The sequence below is a fragment of the Pelophylax lessonae genome (genome assembly GCF_965119305.1).
Source record: "Pelophylax lessonae genome assembly, chromosome: 5".
Classification (NCBI taxonomy): Eukaryota; Metazoa; Chordata; class Amphibia; order Anura; family Ranidae; genus Pelophylax; species Pelophylax lessonae.
The window spans coordinates 524,883,016-524,903,882 of record NC_138772.1 but is presented as its reverse complement, the minus strand read 5'-3'; the positions used below and the strand labels follow the sequence as shown (position 1 = coordinate 524,903,882).

Below are 20,867 nucleotides of genomic sequence, written 5' to 3'. Positions count from 1 at the left end.
GTGCAGATTATCTGAAGACTTTTGTCTGCAGACTTACCAAAACCATATAATATGAGGTCAAACCTAAACACTTTCAATTTGTATGCAATCCGGCAGGCCCTTGCACTACATAGAAAAGGTAAGTCTGCAGATAATCTGCACGTGTGTACGGGGCATAAGACCTCAAGACAGGTAGGGTCTTTCAGTCTGTATTCAACGGCATTCTGGTCAGGACAGCTTATATATAGTTCATAAAGGGGATGCAACATTTCCAAGACCAACTAAAAATGTACATATAATATTTAAGCGCAATGGACATAACATATACATAGTAGGAAACAGATGTATACATAACCGGAAAGAAAATTCTCAGAATAGCAAAATACTGTGCAACCAAAAAATATTCTCACAACTCCGAAACAATGGGAGGAAATTTACAACCTCAACAGCAAAAATGTCTAAGTTACAAAGAGAGATTTTCAGTAAAATGAAAAGTTAAAGCATAACTGCAATCATTCAATTAAGCATGACTATATACCATTTAAATAAAACATAATTACAACATACCACATAATGTTTCTTAACCCCCTTATGACAGTAACATATACACAATGGCAAAAGGGTGGACTTTAATGCCCACATGCGGCATGTGTCGCTCGGCATCTGATATGTATGTGCTGAGAGCGTTCTCACGGTTTGCTTACAACACTAAAGGCCCGTACACACGTACCGATTGTCGGCCGATTTTCGGCTTGTTAGTATGATGCTTCCGACAGCGCACTTTCGGCCGAACAGAATCTGTCGTGCAAGCATTAAAATTTTTGTATGCCGACACCAGAACGGCCGATTGTTCGCCAGTCAGTACAGAATTCGGCCGACAGACAGCAGATTTGCAAGACTGGGCATGCTCAGAAAAGAAAAAAGACCAGGAAAGTTAACCATCACATGACATCACTTCTGCAGTCGGCTGTTGTTGGCCGACAAAATTCGTGTGCAGTCTTTTGCAGTTTTCAACAGACAAGACAGCCCTCAGACAAAAGACGGCCGATCGTTCGGCCGACGATCGTTACATGTGTACGGGGCTAAAGACAGCTCTCAGTCTGGACTAAAGATCAGTGACCAGTGGGACTGGCTTCTGATCTCGTGAAAGTGGTTGTCAATATTTTCCACCCCCCTGGGTGCTCAGAACTGCAGGGGTGTCAAACTGGTGGCCTTTCAGCTGTTGTGGAATTACAAGTCCCATCATGCCTCTACCTGTGAGAGTCACGCTTGTAATAATTAGCTTTCCAATGCCACATGAGACTTGTAGTTCTGCAACAGCTGGAGGGCTGCCAGTTTGACAGCTGTGGTTTAAAGGGATGCTGGGCTAGACGGGAAGGGTTTTAAGTGTATGAGTAAAAATTTTCCACCTAAATTAAAATTATGCTCTTCTGTTAAAATTGTAAAAGGCAACAAAAATTCGAATAGCTTAACCACTTGCCGACGGCTCACATGGAGCCTACTGCTTGCAAAGTGGCTACCCTGGGTCCAGCGCCGTAGACCTACGTCACTGGATCCCACCCCCTCTCGGCTCGCTCCCGCTGTATTCGGACACAGCGGGAGACGGGCCAGGGGAGGAGAGGCAGTGATCACCGCCGCTCTTCCACGATCATCAGGGACAGAGTGAGGAAATCCGCCCGCTTGTGTAAACAAAGCGGGTGGATCTCCTCTGCGACAGGCAGTGACAGATTACAGGATTCAGCATAGTTGAACCTGCGATCTGTTTCAAACAATCCCCTCCCCCCACACACGTCAGTAAGCATGAGGCACACATTTAACACCTTGATCACCAATAAAGTTAGCCCCTTCCCTGCCAGTGCATATTTATAGCACTGATTACTGTAGTAATGTCACTGGTCCCCCCCAAAAGTGTCAAAAATGTCAGTTAGGGATCCGATCTGTCCGCCGCAATGTAGCAGTCCCGCCAAAAAACAAAAAAAGAAAAAAATTGCACAGGTGATCAAATACCACCAAAAGAAAGCTCTATTTGTGGGGAAAAAAAAGGACATGAATTTAATTTGGGTCCAGCGCCGCACGACCGTGCATTTGTCCGTTAAAGAAACGCAGTGCCGAATTGCAAAATATAGCCTGGTCAGGAATGGGGTAAAATCTTCTGGTCTAAAGTGGTTAAAAATAAAATTTGGCCTAAACATATGACAAAAATTGAATATATTGGATATTTTTTAACTGTCAAAGTAGAAAATGTCAATTTGTTTGCAAAATTTTTGCTCCTTTTTTATTAATATCGCAAAAAATGAAAAGCGCAGAGGTGATCAAATACCACCAAAAGAAAGCTCTGTTTGTGGGGAAAAAAAAGGACGTTTGGGTACGGCGTTGCATGACTGCGCAATTGTCAGTGAAAAGTCACGCAGTGCCAAGTTGCAAAAAGTGGCCTGGTCATTAAGCAGGAAAATCCTCCGGTCCTAAAGTGGTTAATCAGAGGATGGCCATAAACTGCCCACAAAAAAAAAATATATATATATTTAATTCATTATTTAAAGAACTCTTTTGCCAAAAAAAAATAAAAAATGGATGCTTACCCTGTCCCTCTACTGGATGACTTCAATGAATACTGCTCTCATGCAGATGTACACCAAACCAAAGAATGTTCAGCATCTCCACTGTTCTGCATTCAGTAGTGGCATTGCACATGTAACCACAGTAAGCAGCTGGAAAGGCAGGCATCTGAAACACTCAAAAGTGTTTCAGACAGTAAATATTCTTGGGCTGATGTGTAGCTGTACAAGAGAGAGTGGGGATCGCCCAGTGGCAAACACTTTAAAAAAAAGGGTTTGTGACCATGCCTGTCCTGAGGTCTTATTTCTGAGTGCTTGTAAATTCATGACAGGTTGAAGGGAGGCTGGAGGAATGTTTTTTAACAGGTAGAGGCCACTGACATTTCCCCCCCCCCCCCCTCATCTTTTCCGATTGTTTTTCAGTAGTTTTGCATTTGGCTAGGGTCAGTGTCATTACTGGTAGCATGAGGCCATACCTAGACCCAACTCCCGCCAGGATGGCACATCAATACGTGAGATTGCCAGAGGGTTTGCTGGGTCTCCCAGCCCAGTCTCAAGAGCATGGAGGAGATTCCAGGAGACAGACAGTTATGCTAGAATAGCTGGACAGGGACATAGAAGATCCTTAAACCATCAGCAGGACCGGTGTCTGCTCCTTTGGGCAAGGAGAAACAGGATGAGCACTGCCAGAGCCCTACAAAATAACCTTCAGCAGGCCACTGGTGTGAATGTGTCTTACCAAACAATCAAAAACAGTCTTCATGAGGGCTGGACATCCTTTAGTAGGCCCTGTGCTCACTTCCCGGCGCCATAGAGTGCAATTGGCATTTGCCATTGAACACCAGAATTGGCAGGTCCATCACTGGCACCCTGTGCTTTTCACAGACAACAGCAGGTTCACCCTGAGCACATGTAAGAGTGTGGAGCATGTTATGCTGCCTGTAACATCATTCAGCAGGACAGGTCATTCAGCAGGACAGGTCTGGTGGTGGGTCAGGGGAGGCATATCAATGGAGGGACGCACAGACTAGACAATGGCATGCTGATTGCCTTTAGGTATTGGGATGAAATCCTTGGACCCATCAGACCCTACGCTGGTGCAGTGGGTCCCTCCTGATGCATGACAATGCTTGGCCTCACGTGGCGAGTATACAGCCAGTTCCTGGAGGATGAAGGAATTGATACCATTGAACGGCCCCCCATGCTCGCCTGACCTAAATCCAATAGAACACCTCTGGGACTAGGTTTCGGTCCATCCAATGCCACCAGGTTGCACCTCAGTGATGAGCTGGGAAGAAATACCCCGATGTCAGGCATGTATACAAACTACTGAGTACCATTTTGAGTGGCTACAATGAAATTTCAGCAAAATGCACTAGCCTGCTGCATCTTTCCCACTTTAATTTTCAAGGTGTTTTCAACTTCAGCCCTCTGTAGGTTGATAATTTTCATCCAACAACATGACATCCCTTAACACATTGCCCAGTCCATATCAGTAGATATCCAGCATGAGATCCCCCCCCCCCCCTCCCAATTAAGATGTGATAGTAGGTTTTCAGAATTTTTTTGAACAGTGCATTTTTAAGCTTCTCCTGGCCATAAAATATATACAAAGATACCATTACCTTTGATCACTTGATATTTGTGATAAACAGATTGGCTCATGGCAGGCATCTGCAATCACAATTAAAGTGATCAGTATTGACTGGGTCCCCTGCTCATATCAGCACTGTGGAAGATTTAAATTTGCTAATAAGATCACGCGAATAAATGGCTAGCACTTGTGACACCAAACCCAGAAATTAGTAGGATGTAAAATATATCTGTGCTGCTGGTAGTCCTTGTTTTGTAGTAATTACCTGGTGACCCTGCCAGTTTATTATTCAAAGTGACAATACTACTGCGGGTGAGCTATAATCACCCATTGCCACTCTGCATATGTTCAATTTGTTTTGTTTCATCTAATCTCCCCTTTCCTCCACATGTAGCACTTCTGCAGGGCAGCTCAAGGATTGTGATAGACGGCAATGATTAACAGCCCTGTTCCACTATGAATAAAGTGGTTGGAGCCCTGGGAGTCCTCTCCCTCTCTCCTACCACCCCTTTTCTTTTAATCTAAAAGTTATTACGTAAAAAGCACATGAAATAAATGCTTTTTTTTTTTAGAGTTTTGCTTGATAGGGTTTATGTTCTGGTTTTTTTCAGCCAAATGTGACTGCCAGAGCTCCTCCCACTTTTTCAAGTGGACAAGCAATAAATGGTGGACGTTTGCTGTCCATCACAATCTTCCTGCCCAAGTAGGAATGGGACACCTAAAACTTTTTTTTTTTTTTTTTTTTTAAATCGGAAAGGTCACGAATGATACAAGTATTGCTTTCACGTTTAAACATGCCCAATACCATTTACATATTTTCCCTCAGTCACATGACTGCCAGAGCTCCTCCCACAGGGTCACAGCCTTACAGGAGAAATGAAATTATCACTTACAGCGGAGTTCCGGGCACAGAAGTCATTTTTTACTAAACATACCCCCGGGACAGTCAGGGCTAGCACATTCCACAATGGCTAGCCTCTGATCTGTCCCGGTTCGCACTTACCTTTTAGAAGAAATACTTATAAAATTTCTTCCACAGCGTTTTCCATCTTTCTTGTGGGCAGCAGAAGCCGGCGCGGTCCTCTTCTGTGTCTTCCGCGTCTTCGTCCCAGAATGCGCCGCACCGGCCCCTCTCGTCACTTCCGGTGCGGCGCTGCATTCCTCCACAGCTTCTGGGCATGCCCAGAAGCTGTTTAGCAGGGGAATACGCCATCGCCCGGAAATGACGAGCAGGGCCGGTGCCGTCGCATTGATTCCTGGGAGCTATGACGTTCAGCTCCCAGGAATCATAGCGAGACAGGAAGTGACGGGGTGAGCCGCGGGTCCGAGGGAGGAAGTACTCTGAGGTGAGTATCTTCGATCTCCAATTACAAGGTAAGTAAACAAAAAAAAAAAAAAAACTATCCAATTGCTTTTCAGGTGAGGTCTACCTAGCGGAGGGGCACAAAAAAAAAAAAAAAATATCGTTTGTTACCCGGAACTCCGCTTTAACTGACATACAAATGCCCTAAAGAAAGGTCTTTAGAAGCAAACATTCTATATTTAGCAATATATGGATCTAGATTTAATGATTGCAATTATGTGCATGTGGGTTTAATGACACTGAGGGATCCAAAGCTGTATTTATAAAAACAAGAAAATTATTCAATCTGTTTAAGACTGCCAATTAAAGAAAACTATCATGCATTGGCATGTGGCCCAGTGCAACAACTATGTATATGACATACCTGGTCAACGCCACTAGAACGGATAAAACTGCCAATTCAATGACCTCCACTTGCTTTTGTGTCTCAGCCCAAGAAGCTGTTCTCATGCATCAGGAACACAGGTGGTCAGCTGCCATTCTTTAATGCAAAGCGTTCTGATTGGATATGTCCAGGGGTCACCACCCTGCCTCTGTACTTCATCCAATTAGAGAAGTTTTTGCATTCATTAAGAAAATGCAAAGCCTTTTCTAAAATGGCAGCTGACCACCTATGTTCACGATGCAGGAGAAGCTGCTTAGCCCACAACCCGGAAGTGGAGGTCACTGGCGTCTGTCAGTTATTTCCAGCATCCTTGACAAGGTATGTCACCAACATGCTAATGCCTGGAATTATTCTTAAGTATACCAAGAATTAATTCTGTGCAACCATTCGTCGGACAGCTCAGTCAGGTGGCCTGACTTTTCCCACTTTGCTAGGCCAAAAATGGGTTCAAGCACGAGTAGGTACTCTACAGCAAAACAGAACCGCCATCCCCAAACAGGGGTGGGGACCTTGGCACTCCATATCCCCCCCCCCCCCCATTATGCAGTTAACATCTCTACCCTGGCACTTTACTCCTTTAGGCAAAACTCAAAAGGATTAACACCTGTTGGGTATCTTGGCACCATAGGATGGATTATGTAATCAGGGTGGTTCCAAAAACTCATACCTCCCATCATGTTCTTGTAAAGTCAACATCTGCCTCAAAAATCCATGGGGATTGCATTATGGGGACAGGGGTAATCCGCTACAATAGTTAGTTTTAAAAATTCCAGGATTACAATAGCCTTTAGCGTTTTAATCCCCCTTACATTTGATGCCTTGTATAAGCACAATGTTGTAAAGAAAAACCTTCACACAAAAATTCTTTTCAGGACACAAGACAGACCACTTACTGCTTGCTGTGCATTTTATTAAATAAAAGATTTACATAATTCAGTTTTTTTCACTGTATTAGCAGCTTAATCTGCTGCATTGCATAAAGAAAAAAAAAAGTCAAACAGTTTAATTTCTCAGTTGACTGGGATGGGTTTCTGGGCCTGTCTTCTTGCCAAACTGCTTGCCTTCCTCTCCACAGATTTCACAACTCCCACAGCAACGGTTTGCTTCAAGTCCCGAGCTGCAAATCTCCCTGAAAACCAAATTGCATGCCATTACAATAGACCTACACATACACCAGAAACCTCCCATTGTAATCCTTGTGTTTTTCTGGAGGTCATTTCATGGCCACCTTTTAAAAAAAAATCATAAAGCCAATTCCCAGTTGGTGGTTGTGGCAGCACCATCTTAGGATGGTCAGTAGAGAATGTGCCGATCTTGATGTTCAGATGACCATCACAGATGATGGTCTATGTAACCCCCATTCCTAGTTCCACAAAACTGAACAAACAACTTTTGGGTAACACATCCTCACCTTTAGGAGAGTCCCTCTCTTAGTAAAGGTTAAGAACCCAACTAGCCTTTATTAAGAAATTTATAATCTAAAATAAAAAAGTCCTCCATTCACTACTATTCTCTACCACCATCTACCCATAGCTGAATTAAAAATAAATTTGCAGTTTCTCATTGAATATGGGCATTGGGGGCAGAGAATAAACATGTTAGAGCACAGTGACAGTTACCTGTCACAGAAGGCAGAAAGCCATGGCTCAGTATCAGTGCAGTAGAGGGAGTTGCCATATTCTGTAAAACCCGACTCTCCAGATAGACCTCTCTATGGATGAACCTGGAGACGATTTTGTCACTTCTGGCTTGAGAGCCATCATTCCCTGATTTACTATGACCCCATACAAAGAAATTAAGGGTGCCACATCCGGCTCTAGTAGGTCCTTCTACATGCTGACAACTGGTGGGAGTGTTTGCAGGGTAAGAGCTCAGCGAGGAAGGCAGAAGCTTCACAATACACACAACTCCTAAAGAGTGGAAGTAGACAGTCTAGGCTGATTCCTCTTTACATGAGGGTTGGTGATGTGTGGCTCCTGGGACTTTCCTTCCTCACCATTCCTGGGCTGTAATAGCCAGGGAAGCAGCCAACTGATCACGATCTGTGCTCCGTTGCTTTGAAGGGCAGAGGCAATATCAGGGTTCCAACTGGTCCAGCACATAAGTAACCTGATTATGCCACATGTAAGGTATTACAGACATCTGAGTTAGTAGCAATTCTAGGGCCCCAATTCAAGATCAACGCTGATCACCTGTAGAAGAACCACCTATGAACTTTGGTACTGTAGTTTATGGGTATCCCTTTACATGACACTAGGGGGTTAATTTACTTAAACTGGGGCAGCTCCTCAGGCTTGTCAAAGCTTAATTGGACAAGCAGAAGTTAGAGCCGATTGGCTAACATGCACAGCTGTGCTAGATTTTTTGATTTACTAAAACTAGCGTGCAAACAGCTTTCTAGTTTACCAGAAAAATGTTCCATTACATTTGTGGAAACTAAAATGTAATATAATTGCATCTTCCTGACAATTTGCATTTGAGAAAGCTGCGCAAAATTGTGCGACTTGCAACAGCCACCATTTTATTCTCCAGGGCCCCTGCTTTTCGAAAATGTTGGATGTTCTATGCAATTTTCTAGTAAAAAAAAAAAATGACATTTAAAAATGTCAAAATTGTCCCAATTCATTTACTTTAAAGTTACCGCTTTGTCAAGCAGTTTATTTTGCCTTTATAATAGCCCCCCTAAAGACTGCAAAGCGGCACACAACTGGACTGCAATAGTAAGATATGTTTTAGTGCATGTGCTAATGTTTCAGTGCATATGCTAAAGCAGGCTAGGCGTTTGTTCTGGACCTCACAGTGCAGGTGAAATAACTATAAATAATCACAGATCCTTTGTAGTGTATTTAGCAGGTAAGCCATTTCATGCCAAATGCTTTTCCTACACCAGTTGGCATAGTACAGAACTGAACTCACCTAGTGGAGGATAGTCATAAAATCTCTCCACACAGAATGGTTTGATGGGCTTCAGCTTCACAATTGCAGCATCTCCCGATCTCAGCATTGCTGGGTTATCTTCCAGTTTTTTGCCTGATCTACGGTCAATTTTCTCCTGCAACTCTGAAAACTGGCAGGTTGTGTGGGCTGTGTGGCAGTCTATTACTGGGGAGTAGCCAGCTTTAATATGACCAGGATGGTTGAGAATGATCACCTATAAGACAAAAAGTTAGGAAAAGCTCAATGAACTGTAAATTACACAATGACCAGAAAGTGGATTTGTGGGTTTCTATAATGGTTGGAAATGTCCCATTGGCAAGATTCCCCTACACTTCCTGTCCCAGAGATGCATGGGCGTGGAAGAATCCAATCCTCCCTAACAGGTCACCATTCAGAGTTAATATACTTCCCAGCCAATAATTGATGCGTGTGTACGGGGCCTTAGTGTGATGACAGTCCCAGGACAAAGCATGAAACTACCCAGCCAGGACAGACTTGGCACGAGTTCTGTTCCTTCAAACATTGACATTTTGGCTACACACCCCATGTTAGGGGTGTCCCCTTGTCCCATTCCAAAGTGTCTCCAAGAAAACCCCCCCACCTTTTACCAGTGACCCTCACCACTCCCTGCTTTGTAAGAATTTGTAAGACAATACTCTTATTCAGAACCTGTGGCCTTCATCCTTGTTACAGTGCTCCAGTGTTCTAGCCAATCTTTGGCCCAGAACAGCCAATGACCAGGGAGTGATGTCCCCATTTTAGCCATAGTAGGTTGCATAGAATGCCGGTAAGACATGTACATGGAAGAGAGGGGCTTTCCACATTGTGTCTTGCTTGAGATTTTACTTTCTGCCCTGACAAAACTTGCAGCAGTTAAACCCCACCTTCCCAAGCTAAAACAAATATTTATATGTTAAACGCCAACTACTCCACAGTTCCTGCAGCTAAAATGATCAGTAAAGTCTTGTTTTAAATAGCGAATGTAAGGCTCTACAACCCAATAGAAAAAAGGAGAACTTCCAGAGCTGCCAGGTGCGGGAAGACAGTCACACTGCTGCAATTATAATCATGATAAGTCACAACTCCTGGCTTGCTGTTAAAAATCTCCACAATTTATGGATTCTCCATAACAAATGGACAATATTCAGACAGGAGATGTTAGCTTGTTTCAGCCTTGTTCACAACAAGGCTGAAACGTGCCAACATTTGCAGTCTGGATATGGTGTCTTTTATGGAGAATCAATAAATTTTGAAGGTTAGGAGCAAGCCAAGAAATGTGGATTCGCTCTCCGTCTCCATGATAGTTTATTTACAGATTAATTGAATGTCTATATAGCTTTGCCACTGTGCTGCATAAGCTCTTTGCTTTCTTGGCTAACCAGCTGTTCCGTAATTTGGGATTTGCCAGTGCCTGCATGCCCCGGAGGGAATGAAGCCCCCTTTGTGATCACACTACATCCATGCCTCACTCTCTCACATGGGTGTTGTACACAAACAGTTGTAGGGTAAAGTTTTTTTTTTTTGGGGGGGGGGGGGGGGGAGCTACATTTTTCAGTAACTTAAGACTGCAGCATACCTGTGCTGTGAAGCTGGTAGCCTCAGTAGGTGGGTCACTCTTTGAGTTGCCAGCAACATTTCCGCGTTTCAGACTCTTCACAGCAATATTCTTCACATTGAATCCAATGTTGTACCCAGGGAAGGCAGTCTCCAGAGGCTGATGGTGCATCTCTATAGATTTCACTTCTGCAGTGAAGTTTGAGGGTGCAAATGAGATGGTCATCCCAGGCTTCAGGATCCCAGTCTCTATTTTGCCCACAGGAACCGTACCAATGCCTAGGAGGAGACAGAAGTACAAGAGTTTGTGATCTACAAGCACTTAAGGGAAGCATTGGGGGGGGGGGGGGGGGGAAGTAAAAGGAACGTGTGCAGTTTTTTTATTTTTAAATCTCTTCAGTCATGATAGGATCTACTGCCCATGTAATCCTTTCATACATACAAAGAGCCAACTGCTGATAAAACCAAGCCACCTTTAGAAATGTTCAGTTATGAGAATCCGTTTTGTTATGCTCGACACCGCTTATATTTTGCTCCCTATCCAGTTACGGACCTCCCACTGCATATATACTGCAGTAGGGCAGCCCCTGAATGATCAGTGGGTCCCATCGGCCACCGGACCCACTGATTGGCTCCTGCTGTGTCCCAATCACAGCAGGAGCGGCGCTTCAGCAGCGGGTTCATGGCCACAACATCTCCTCCTGTACAAAATCACTACATGAATGCAATTTTGTGCAGGAGGAGATGTGGCCATGCGCCCGCCGCTGAAGCGCCACTCCCGCTGTGATTGGGACACAGCAGGAGCCAATTAGCGGGTCTGGTGGCCAATGGGACCCACTGATCATTCAGAGAAATGAGAGCAAGGCAAACCGATGTGCTGTCAGGGAGGAAAACAGATCTTGTGTTTCAGCTAAGCCCTTTTCTTCTAGTGCATCCACTCCCCCACAGTTGTCACTCTTAACCCCTTGGTCACCCCTGGTGTAACCTCTTCCCTGCCAGTGTCATTGATAAAGTGCTTCTTTAGCACTGATCACTGTATTGTGTCACTGGTCCTGGAAAAAGTTCCAGTGTCAGATTTGTCCACTGCAATCACACTGTTTATTGGCCCAAATTTAAGCAAAATTTTGATTTTTAAAAAAAATATTGGGTTTTCAGAATTATGCTTTTGTTTATAGAGCATAAAATAGAAGAGGTGATCAAATACCACCAAATCTTCTTTGGGTAAAGTGTTGCACAACTGCCCAATTGTCAATTAAGGCAACAGTGCCGTATTGCAAAAAATAGCCTGGTCAGAAAGGGGGGGGGGGGTAAAACCTTCGGAGCTGAAGTGGCTATTTACAGTGGCTTTTTTTCCAAGAGCAGATGAACCGTTCTCCCCATTTACTGCAACTCTGGGTACTGGTGATTTAGCCATCTGGAGGCCCTGTTTACATTACCACTGCCTAAATCACGGAAACAAATTTTAATAGAAAATATAAGATTTTAATATCCATATGCGGAGATGCATGCTGATGTGACATTTAGCAAAAGGTCCATTTAACAGACCTGCTTTAGGGAGATCACGTCGCACACACTGCAAAGTGGCAATGAGGGACACAAACCCTCTCCTAGCAAAGAAATGCAATTGAATCGGCTACTCACAGGGTGCTTCCAAGCAATGCTGGACCTTCCCATTGGACTGAGTGGGTAATTTCAGGATCCTGGGGGGCACAATTATGCAAGTTTCATATGAACTTCTAAAACCACTCAACTACCCCAGACCCAAAACTGGATTTCACTTTTTAGACCGACTGATTTGAAACAGGCACAAAGATGTATAGTGATTATATAGCTGGATATGAAGCTTCAGTGTGACCATATGCACTGCGTTGCAATGAGAAAAGCAAATTGAATCTGAAAAAATATAAAATGGAACCACGAGGGTGCAGCAGCTGCTTGTATCCTAGATTTTGTGGCACAGCTAAAATTTATATTGCCGAATAGATCGATGTTATAGGGGCACCAATTCCCATTTAGTTATATGGATGTTATAGGGGCATGAATGCCCATTTGGGTGTGCTCATTCACCATTCAGTGAGATTTGTTAGTAAAGCTTTGTAAATTTGAGGGTGAAGACTCAGGTATTCAGTACACTATATGGGCCAAAGTTTGCAGATGTCTGGCCATCACACCTATAAGGTTACATATCCCATTTCAAAACCATGGGCATTAATAAACTCCCCCCCCCCCCTTTTTCTGCAACACTAGCAGCTTCCAAACACCTGGAAGACTTTCCATAAGATTGTGTAGGTCTGTGGGAATTTGTGCCCATGCAACCAAAAAGAGCATTTGTGTGATCTGAGGTTTGGTGAAGAGCCCTAGCTGGCAGTTATGCCAAATGTGGTAGGGTTGAGGTCAGGGCTCACTGCAAGCCACTAGCTCATCACCAACCTCCCCATCATTATGGAGCTGTTTTATACACAGTGGCACAGACCTAATATACAGAAAATGGCCTGCCACAGTTCAACACCGTTAAATGCAATTCTGTCTAAACTAAATTTGTAGGAGTTACATGCCTTTAGTCAGTGTAGGTGTATTGTTTGACATCCACAAACATTTGACCATACAAGGTGCCCCAGGTTTCAGTTTATGAGTACTTGATGGCACAGCATTCAGTATTTTTTATTACATATTTGTTCTTGATAAGAGCGTTGGAACTTCTGTTTTGCCACACTTCATATCTGCATAGTGATCTACATTGTGACTATCCCCTAAATCTAAGGCAATGGTTCAGTGTGGTAGATGCCAATGATCCTACCCTGTGGCAAACCTTTTTACGCAACAAAGGTTTTGGTGCCCCAATTACAATGGGTCAGCCAGCCAGCAGCAAAGCACCTTTGTGAATTTCTGCACCCAAAGTCACATGAGCCAGTGTTGGCATGTAATAGGCATGTGAAGAGCTTCCAGAGTTGTGGAAAGCTGAAGACTCTTTGGGTTTGGGGGCAGAGTATGAAGTAGTATCCAGGCATGCTGGATAAAAGACAAAGGCCTAAATGGTCAAAGCCTGGAGAATGTGAACCCATTAGTGATAAAAGTATGGGCAGCCACTGCATTTGCAGGTGCTCAAGCTGGGCTCATATGGCACAGGTCCAGGACAGTTTCCTTGAATGACATCTCACCAGACTTGTATAAAGTACTCGAAATTTCTACTTGAGTAAAAGTACAAGTGCTCGATCAAAAAGTGACTTGAGTAGAAGTGGAAGTGCTTGCAGAAAAAGTACTAAAGTATTCAACATTTTTTTTACTTAAGTATTGCAAGTAGTTTTTTCAAAAAATTTGCTACTTAAGTACTAAAAGTAAAAAGTACCAGTAGTTTTGAAAAAAAAATTCTACTCAAGTACTGAAAGTAGAAGTACAAGTACTGTGTTATGTAGTTATTAAAGAAAGAAGTCAAAAGTTTGAACATCATATTGTTTTTTATTATTTCAAATGATTTATTCAAATGATTAACCTAAAGGACAATCACAATTCCTTAGGGTCCTTTCACACGGCCGCTCCGTGTGTCCGCAAATCATCCCATCCGTTTGCGGATGATTTGCGGACATAATGTAAGTGAATGGCATTGCGGATGTCAGCGGAATACCATCCGCTGACATCCGATTTTCCTCCTTTCAGTTCTGTTCCGTTTTTTGGAACAGAACAGAACCCTATTTTTTCATCCGTGTAAAAACCGGAAAGGAAGGAAAATCGGATGTCAGCGGTGTCATCCGCTGACATCCGCAATGCCATATACTTACATTATGTCCGCATATCATCCGCAAACGGATGGGATGATATGCGGGCACACGGAGCGGATGACACAAATGTCATCTGCTCCGTGAAAAAAAAAAAAAAGTCCCGCAGCGGACTTAAGCAGCACGTTTAGAGGCGGAGACCTCTAGTGGGAAGACAGCAGCACGGCTCCTCCAGTGCGGTCTTAACTTGATGATCATGACAGTGATTCCGCGGGCCGCGGCGCGAGCGAGGCTGTGGGATTGATTGAATTGAGTTGTGCTGCCTACTGCTACACGCTACCTACTACTACTACTACTAAATTGTGAGTCAGTATATTTTATTTCATTTTTATATATAAAAGCGGTATTGTTGAGCACTACTAGCCACTAGATCTCCTGGCTGTCACTTTGTCACATGTTGGGGAATCACATCGGCTCGGCTCCAGAAGTGGCCGGTGTCCCCGTCATCCTGCCAGGGCCGCCAAGAAGTTCATCACCTAAGTTATTAATATCTTATGAGCAGAGGACCTATGAGATTGAGAATTGAAATAATTAAATATATATGGCTTTTTGAACCAGTGCAGTCAGTGCCAGTGCCACACTGCCACCCAGACACTATCCACCAGTGCCACCACCATTAAGTGTGTTGGTCGGTCACTCGAGCACTGAAGGAGGTGAAAGCATCTGACAAGTGAAGTGACACTTTAGATTTACACACTGGAATTCATTTATGGACTTTTCGTTATAGATAGGTTTACACACTTCAACTTGTTGCACGCACCTGACCTAACTTATTTCATAACTTATTTTATTGTGATTTATTGTCATATTTTATATGAATTGAATTTACTGTTACATTGTGGGAATAATTATTTTCACTGCATTTAGGCTTTAGCACATTCATGTCACTTTATTTTTGATACTGTGTGGAGTGTGGGCAGGGCACTGGGGGCAACGATGATATTATATCGATTGCACAGGCACTTTATTCGCACAGCCAAGTTGTGTTTGTTAGTAGTTTCTTGATGCACTTTAAGCGCTGTAGCACCATTTATTTGTTTGTTTCATATTTTTTTTTTATTGGAAAAATTTGGTATAGCAGCTTTTATTATACACAGCCTTTATTCTCGTATGCGCTGATTTACAAATAACATTATACACATTTTTTTGAGCTTTATGCAACCTGCCATCTACTGTTCTGGCAGTGGTAATTTTTTTAAAAGTAACGAGTAACTATGCAGCACAAAAAAAAAAAAATACTTGAGTAGAAGTATCGAAATCATCGAAAAAATGTAGTGAAGTAAAAGTAGAAGGAGAAAAAAATTCTACTCTAGGAAAGTACAGATACCGCATTTCGGTACTTAAGTACAGTACTTAAGTAGTTCTACTTCGTTACTATACATCTCTGCATCTCACCTCCTATTTTATAGACATCCTGTAGGGGTAAGCGGAGTGGCTTGTTGGCCGGACGCACTGGGGGAACAAGGCAGTCAATGACCTCAAGCAAAGATTGGCCTTTCAAAAAGCTATCTTTTCGTTTCACCTTCCATCCTTTGAACCAGCCCATCTGAAAAAGAGGAGATTTGGAATATAGCTACATGGCAAGACAAAGTAAAACATTTACGAGACTGAACTAAACATGCATTAGGCAGAGATAGCAGGACACTGATGGGAAAAACCTCCCCCCCACCCATCATCCCCACCCATCATCCCCACCCCATCACAAATAAAAGCTTCTGGCATTGGGCTTTGATAGGCCTACTTGTGTCCATAGGTAGATCGCAGACTAAGTGGTAACAGAAGACACTGGTGTTTACCAAGATCATTAATGAGCACATATGCAGAGGGCACACCAAAGTAACCCTACACTGACTCTTCACCCTCCATTTTATCCCTAGTTACACACTTGAAATTCACATTACCTTCTGACTGGGAGTAGATATGTTATCTCCAGTCCACCCAGACACAGGGATAAATGGAATGGTGGCTGGGATGTAGCCAATCTTCTTGAGGTAGACCGTCACGTTCTTGACCACTTCATCAAACCTCTTTTGGCTGTACGGTGGGTCAGTCATGTCCATCTTGTTTACACAGACAATGAGCTGTTTAACACCCATGGTGTAGGCCAGCAGAGCATGTTCTCTGGTTTGTCCATTCCTGGAAACGCCAGCTTCAAACTCACCAGTTGCAGCAGAAACCACCAGGACAGCCACGTCAGCCTGAAACCAAGCAGACCATTAATAGCTAAACCAATGAGGTGGCTGCATTAGTTCTCTTAAGCAGTTGCATCAAGGTACATTCTAGAACGAATGGGCTGCCAATGTGCCACAACAGATGAAAAAAAATGCAAATGACCCTTTTTTGCAATGGAAAGAAAAAAGCAACAATGTATGGGGTGTAAGTGCACTCTACTATTCAGTGCCTTGGGGTGCCACTTAATGCACAAATGTAACTGGACCCCATTTTTGGATAGGAGGTGAGGGATTAGAGCTTCCAGTCAGGTTTTACAGATGTTGGAGAAATTTGCCCTCGCTTATTGTCCTAGGGACCACCTTTTCACTAAAAAAGTGAAGAAAATTTTGTAGGAAACTACAACTCCATCAGCTTTTTGTTCTCAGTTTCCCCATTACAGATTGTCCCCCATCTGGTAAAACAAGTGAGGTGAAATCACTGGAGCCCTGCATAATTGCAAAAGCTGACAGGGGTTCAGGGTTCCATCCTTCCTCACTATCCAAGGCTAGAAAGATTGACATTACACTTAGTGCTTGCTGTACAGTCACAATTTGCCCCTGCATCACAAAAAGATAAAAATAAAGCATTTTAATGGCCTCTGGATGAGATTTTCAGGCATCAGAGCAATAATTCAGCCACAGTCCACTAGAACTGTCAGGGGACATTAAAGCTACAAACTAGAGGTTTGGTTCCAAAACTTCCACACCGAATTCCAGGTACTAGTTTTAAATCAGGGAATAGGAGCAGTTTCTGATACTTGCATCCAAGGCTGGGTTCACACCAATGCATTTTTTGCACAGGAATTGCATTGCAATCATGTGTAATTTGAGCCGATCATTTTGTAGGACTCAAATCGCACTGCATTCACATGAAAAAAAATGGGGCAGGCACCTTTTTGCAACTGGAATCCGATTGCATGGATTTTCATACCCATGTGATCTGATTCTAGTAAACACCAAGTTCTGCAAACTGCCCCCCTGGGGTGTCATTAACTTGACACCAACAGCAGATTGCTATGCTGTGTGGGAAAAGCAATTCCTGTTAGTTTCCCACATGGCATTCGTATATGCGCAACATTTATATATTTATGGGCAGAAAAACCCTTTGTGTGTTTTGATTGGGAGCTTTTGGGCAGAAAAAAAAAAAACACACACACGTGTACAAAAACACTGAGTTTTTTTCTGCCGGCAGAAATAGCGTTTTTAAATCCCAGCATGCATGAGCCTTAAACATCATTGAAAAGTCTGGCTAGCTCTAAAGTGCAAGCATGCAATATACACGAGGACCTAGGAGTTGAACCCTGGACTCCCCAATGCCTTGTTGCCATAAACGCCATTGGAAACCACAAACCTGGGATGTGCCAGTGATCATATTTTTAATGAAGTCCCTGTGTCCAGGAGCATCAATGATGGTGATTGTATATCTGTTAGTTTGGAATTTCCAAAGGGAGATGTCAATGGTGATTCCACGCTCCCGCTCCACCTTCAGCTTATCCAGGATCCATGCAAATTTGAACGAGCTCTTGCCAATCTAGAATAGATTTTTTGAAGGTCATTACAAGAAAATAAAAGCACACACCTACCATCACTCCTGCTACATTTAGGAACCTATATTCTAAAGTACACATAACCCCACGTTCTCAGATACAATGTTGAGCCCCCCCCCCTTAAAAAAAGGTATCCCGACTTATCAGTTATATTAGGTCTGGCTTGAACACTACTGATCTCGGCTTTGGCATACCAGACTGAATATCTTGCAGCTGCCCAGAACAGTCTGTGCATTAACAGCCTTACTGCATCTTCCATCACATTCTTGCAGAGGCCCAATTTATACCCAAGGTTGGCATTTACTGGACAGTTTGGGGGGGGGGAGGGGGTCACAAATGCAGACCACCTCTAAGACTTAATCTATGGAAAATTAAATACCATGCCCATATTAACCCCCCAACAGGAAATATTGGAAAAAGCAGGTTCTAACTTTTCCACACATGTCCCCCATTTAGGAAAACTCCCCCTCTTTCCACATGGTGTCTGCCACTCGGACTTTAGAAAAAAATTACTCAAACAATTATACAAACCACTATATTCATCTACAGAGGTTCTGACAAATACCATTCTGGGTCTATAATTTTAGTTTTGGATAGAGATATAGGGTTAGAAATGTCAAATTTCTGTCTGTCCCCACTGGAGTTCCACTTCACACTTTATAATAACCATCACTCAAACTGAATTAGTTGAGATCACCTAAAAACGGAACAGAGGGGAAATCTTTTATTGGGTCACCTAGCTCACTTTGGAGAGATATCCTTCCTATTGCGTCTACAGGACAGGAAATGACGAGACGATTTAATAGCCAGCCACAGTTACATTCCTTGTAAAGTGCATAGGGTAGGGAAAGATTAAAACCTCAATGTGACGTGGTCTGTGTTCCCCACCTCGGAAGGTTCAGCCTCTGTCGCAGTGACCATTATCACTAGAACTGAAACTGAGTAGAAAAGCCAAAAATGTAATTGTGTCACTGGAACGCAAGGCTAAGCTTCCAATGGGATCAGTTCCAATGACAATCTTCTATGTTGGAGAGATTGTGAAGTAAACTCCCCCACTGGTACAAGGACACCAAAGCTGGTCTTTTAGAACCAAATCCTAGACTGACATTAGGTTAAAAGTAATCTAAACAGTTACTTTACTTTGGAGTAGGTATAGCAAAGGTTTTCGCTTTGGCTAGAGAATGTTAAACCCCCAACCAGGTCTCCCACCCCACCCCCACAACTTGTGTACTATTGGGGAACTTCCTTTACGGTCTATGGCCTAGTTAGGGAGATTCATTTTCTATTTGTCCAGGTGGCCATTACTGAAAGTAAAAGAAAATCCCGAATGTTACATGGTCACAAGAATAGAAATAGCTGGGAACTCTTCCCTTTGGTAAAACTAGTCCTGGTGATAACCAGGGATTGCCTCACTTTGGAGGGATTTCCACTCACTTCCAGTTTTGGAAACAGGACAAGTAAAAGGAAATCTCTCCAATGGGACATATACGGAAAAAAAAAAAAAAAAAAATATATATATATATATATATATATATATATATATATATATATATATATATATATATATATATATATATATATATATATATATGACAGGGTGTATAACCCTCTCTAACGCTACCAAAAAAATTGGAAAAAATGCTTGAGGAGCCTAACTAACCAAACCAATGGAGTTTTGCCTGGATACACACTTTAAAGAACTAGACAGTGGTTAGAAGTAAATATAAAACTCATTACAAAAAGGCACTGGGTCTTGTATCATCCTCAGACAGATTAACAGGGTTTTACTAAATAACTGGAGCACACAAAATCTGGTGCAGCTGTGCATGATAGCCAATCAGCTGTTCACATTAACCTTAGACAAAAAAAAGCCTGGAAGCTGATTGGCTTCTATGCAGAGCATCACCACATTTTGCACCCTCCAGTTTCAGTAAACTTCCCCCATTATGTCCAGTTAGAAGCACTCCACAGACAAGCCTGCAGTTTTAAAATGGAAGATGCTTTCATAGACCCAATGGTTCACTTTAGGGTCTTCAGAGGGCAGTCTAGCATCTGCTGCATATATGAAGTTAGAGCCCATTTAAAACACAGACCTGATAGGAGAAAGTAGCAGGTCCCAGAAATCGGTCACTAGTTCCCAAGCAATTTAAACACCCTCAAACCAGAGCACAAATAACCCATATTCCTTCTTACCTGGCCAGCAGCAGCTTCCAGCTTCTCCAGGGATCTGGGATCAAACCCACCACACTTGTAGATGAGATGACCGGTGGTGGTGGATTTGCCAGAGTCTACATGGCCAATGATGACAATGTTCATATGGGTCTTTCCCTTGTCAGACATCTTCTCTGCTTCTCTCTACAACCTCACAATAAACTCCTTCTCTCTATTGTGGGGCTAAGTGCTGAATACCTGGAGGGCTTATAAAGTATCAGCTGCTGATAATTGGGGAGTAAAGATACCAGCTGAGACCTCCTGGTCTGGGGAAGACCCAGGTTACTATGATTATCAAAATGATGAATATATGTTAACCCATTCAGTACGGACAGGGAAAAGTGTGCTGAAGACTTTGCACTGATGGACATGTGCTTGGCGACTCAACGCTTTTCCTATGGGGCAACTGCTGGGTGAGTGATGGAAGTCAATGGGCCTGCGGCATCCAGCATGAGAAATACATTGCAAGAAAGGTGGTGCAATGCACAGCAAGGCTAAAGCCCCGTACACACGTACCGATGGTCGGCATACAAATGTTCCTCTTTTCTCCCCGGGATGTCGGTGTCTGCTGAAAAGTGCAAAGACAGCACAAGGACAGCACAAGAATTTTGTCCGCCGACTGCAGAAGTGATGTCATGTAATGGTTAACTTTCCCTGTGTTTTCTATTTTCTGAGCATGCCCAGTCTTGCAAATCTGCGGTCTGTCGGCCGAATTGTGTACTGACAGGCGAACAATCGTCCGTTCTGGTGTCGGCATAC

At 43.2% G+C, this 20,867-nt stretch overlaps 1 protein-coding gene across 1 annotated transcript; it reads right to left on the bottom strand.

Moving 5' to 3' along the window:
- Window positions 1-6,886: 6,886 nt before the first annotated feature.
- LOC309556959 (elongation factor 1-alpha) lies at window positions 6,887-20,237 on the bottom strand (the record flags this gene model as incomplete). The annotated part of the gene is made up of 7 exons (XM_082259544.1): window positions 6,887-7,005; window positions 8,793-9,027; window positions 10,390-10,646; window positions 15,536-15,686; window positions 16,042-16,338; window positions 17,702-17,881; window positions 20,091-20,237. The coding sequence occupies 7 exons, from the start codon at window positions 20,235-20,237 to the stop codon at window positions 6,887-6,889; spliced, it is 1,386 nt and encodes a 461-aa protein (XP_082115670.1).
- Between the last annotated feature and the right edge of the window lie 630 nt (window positions 20,238-20,867).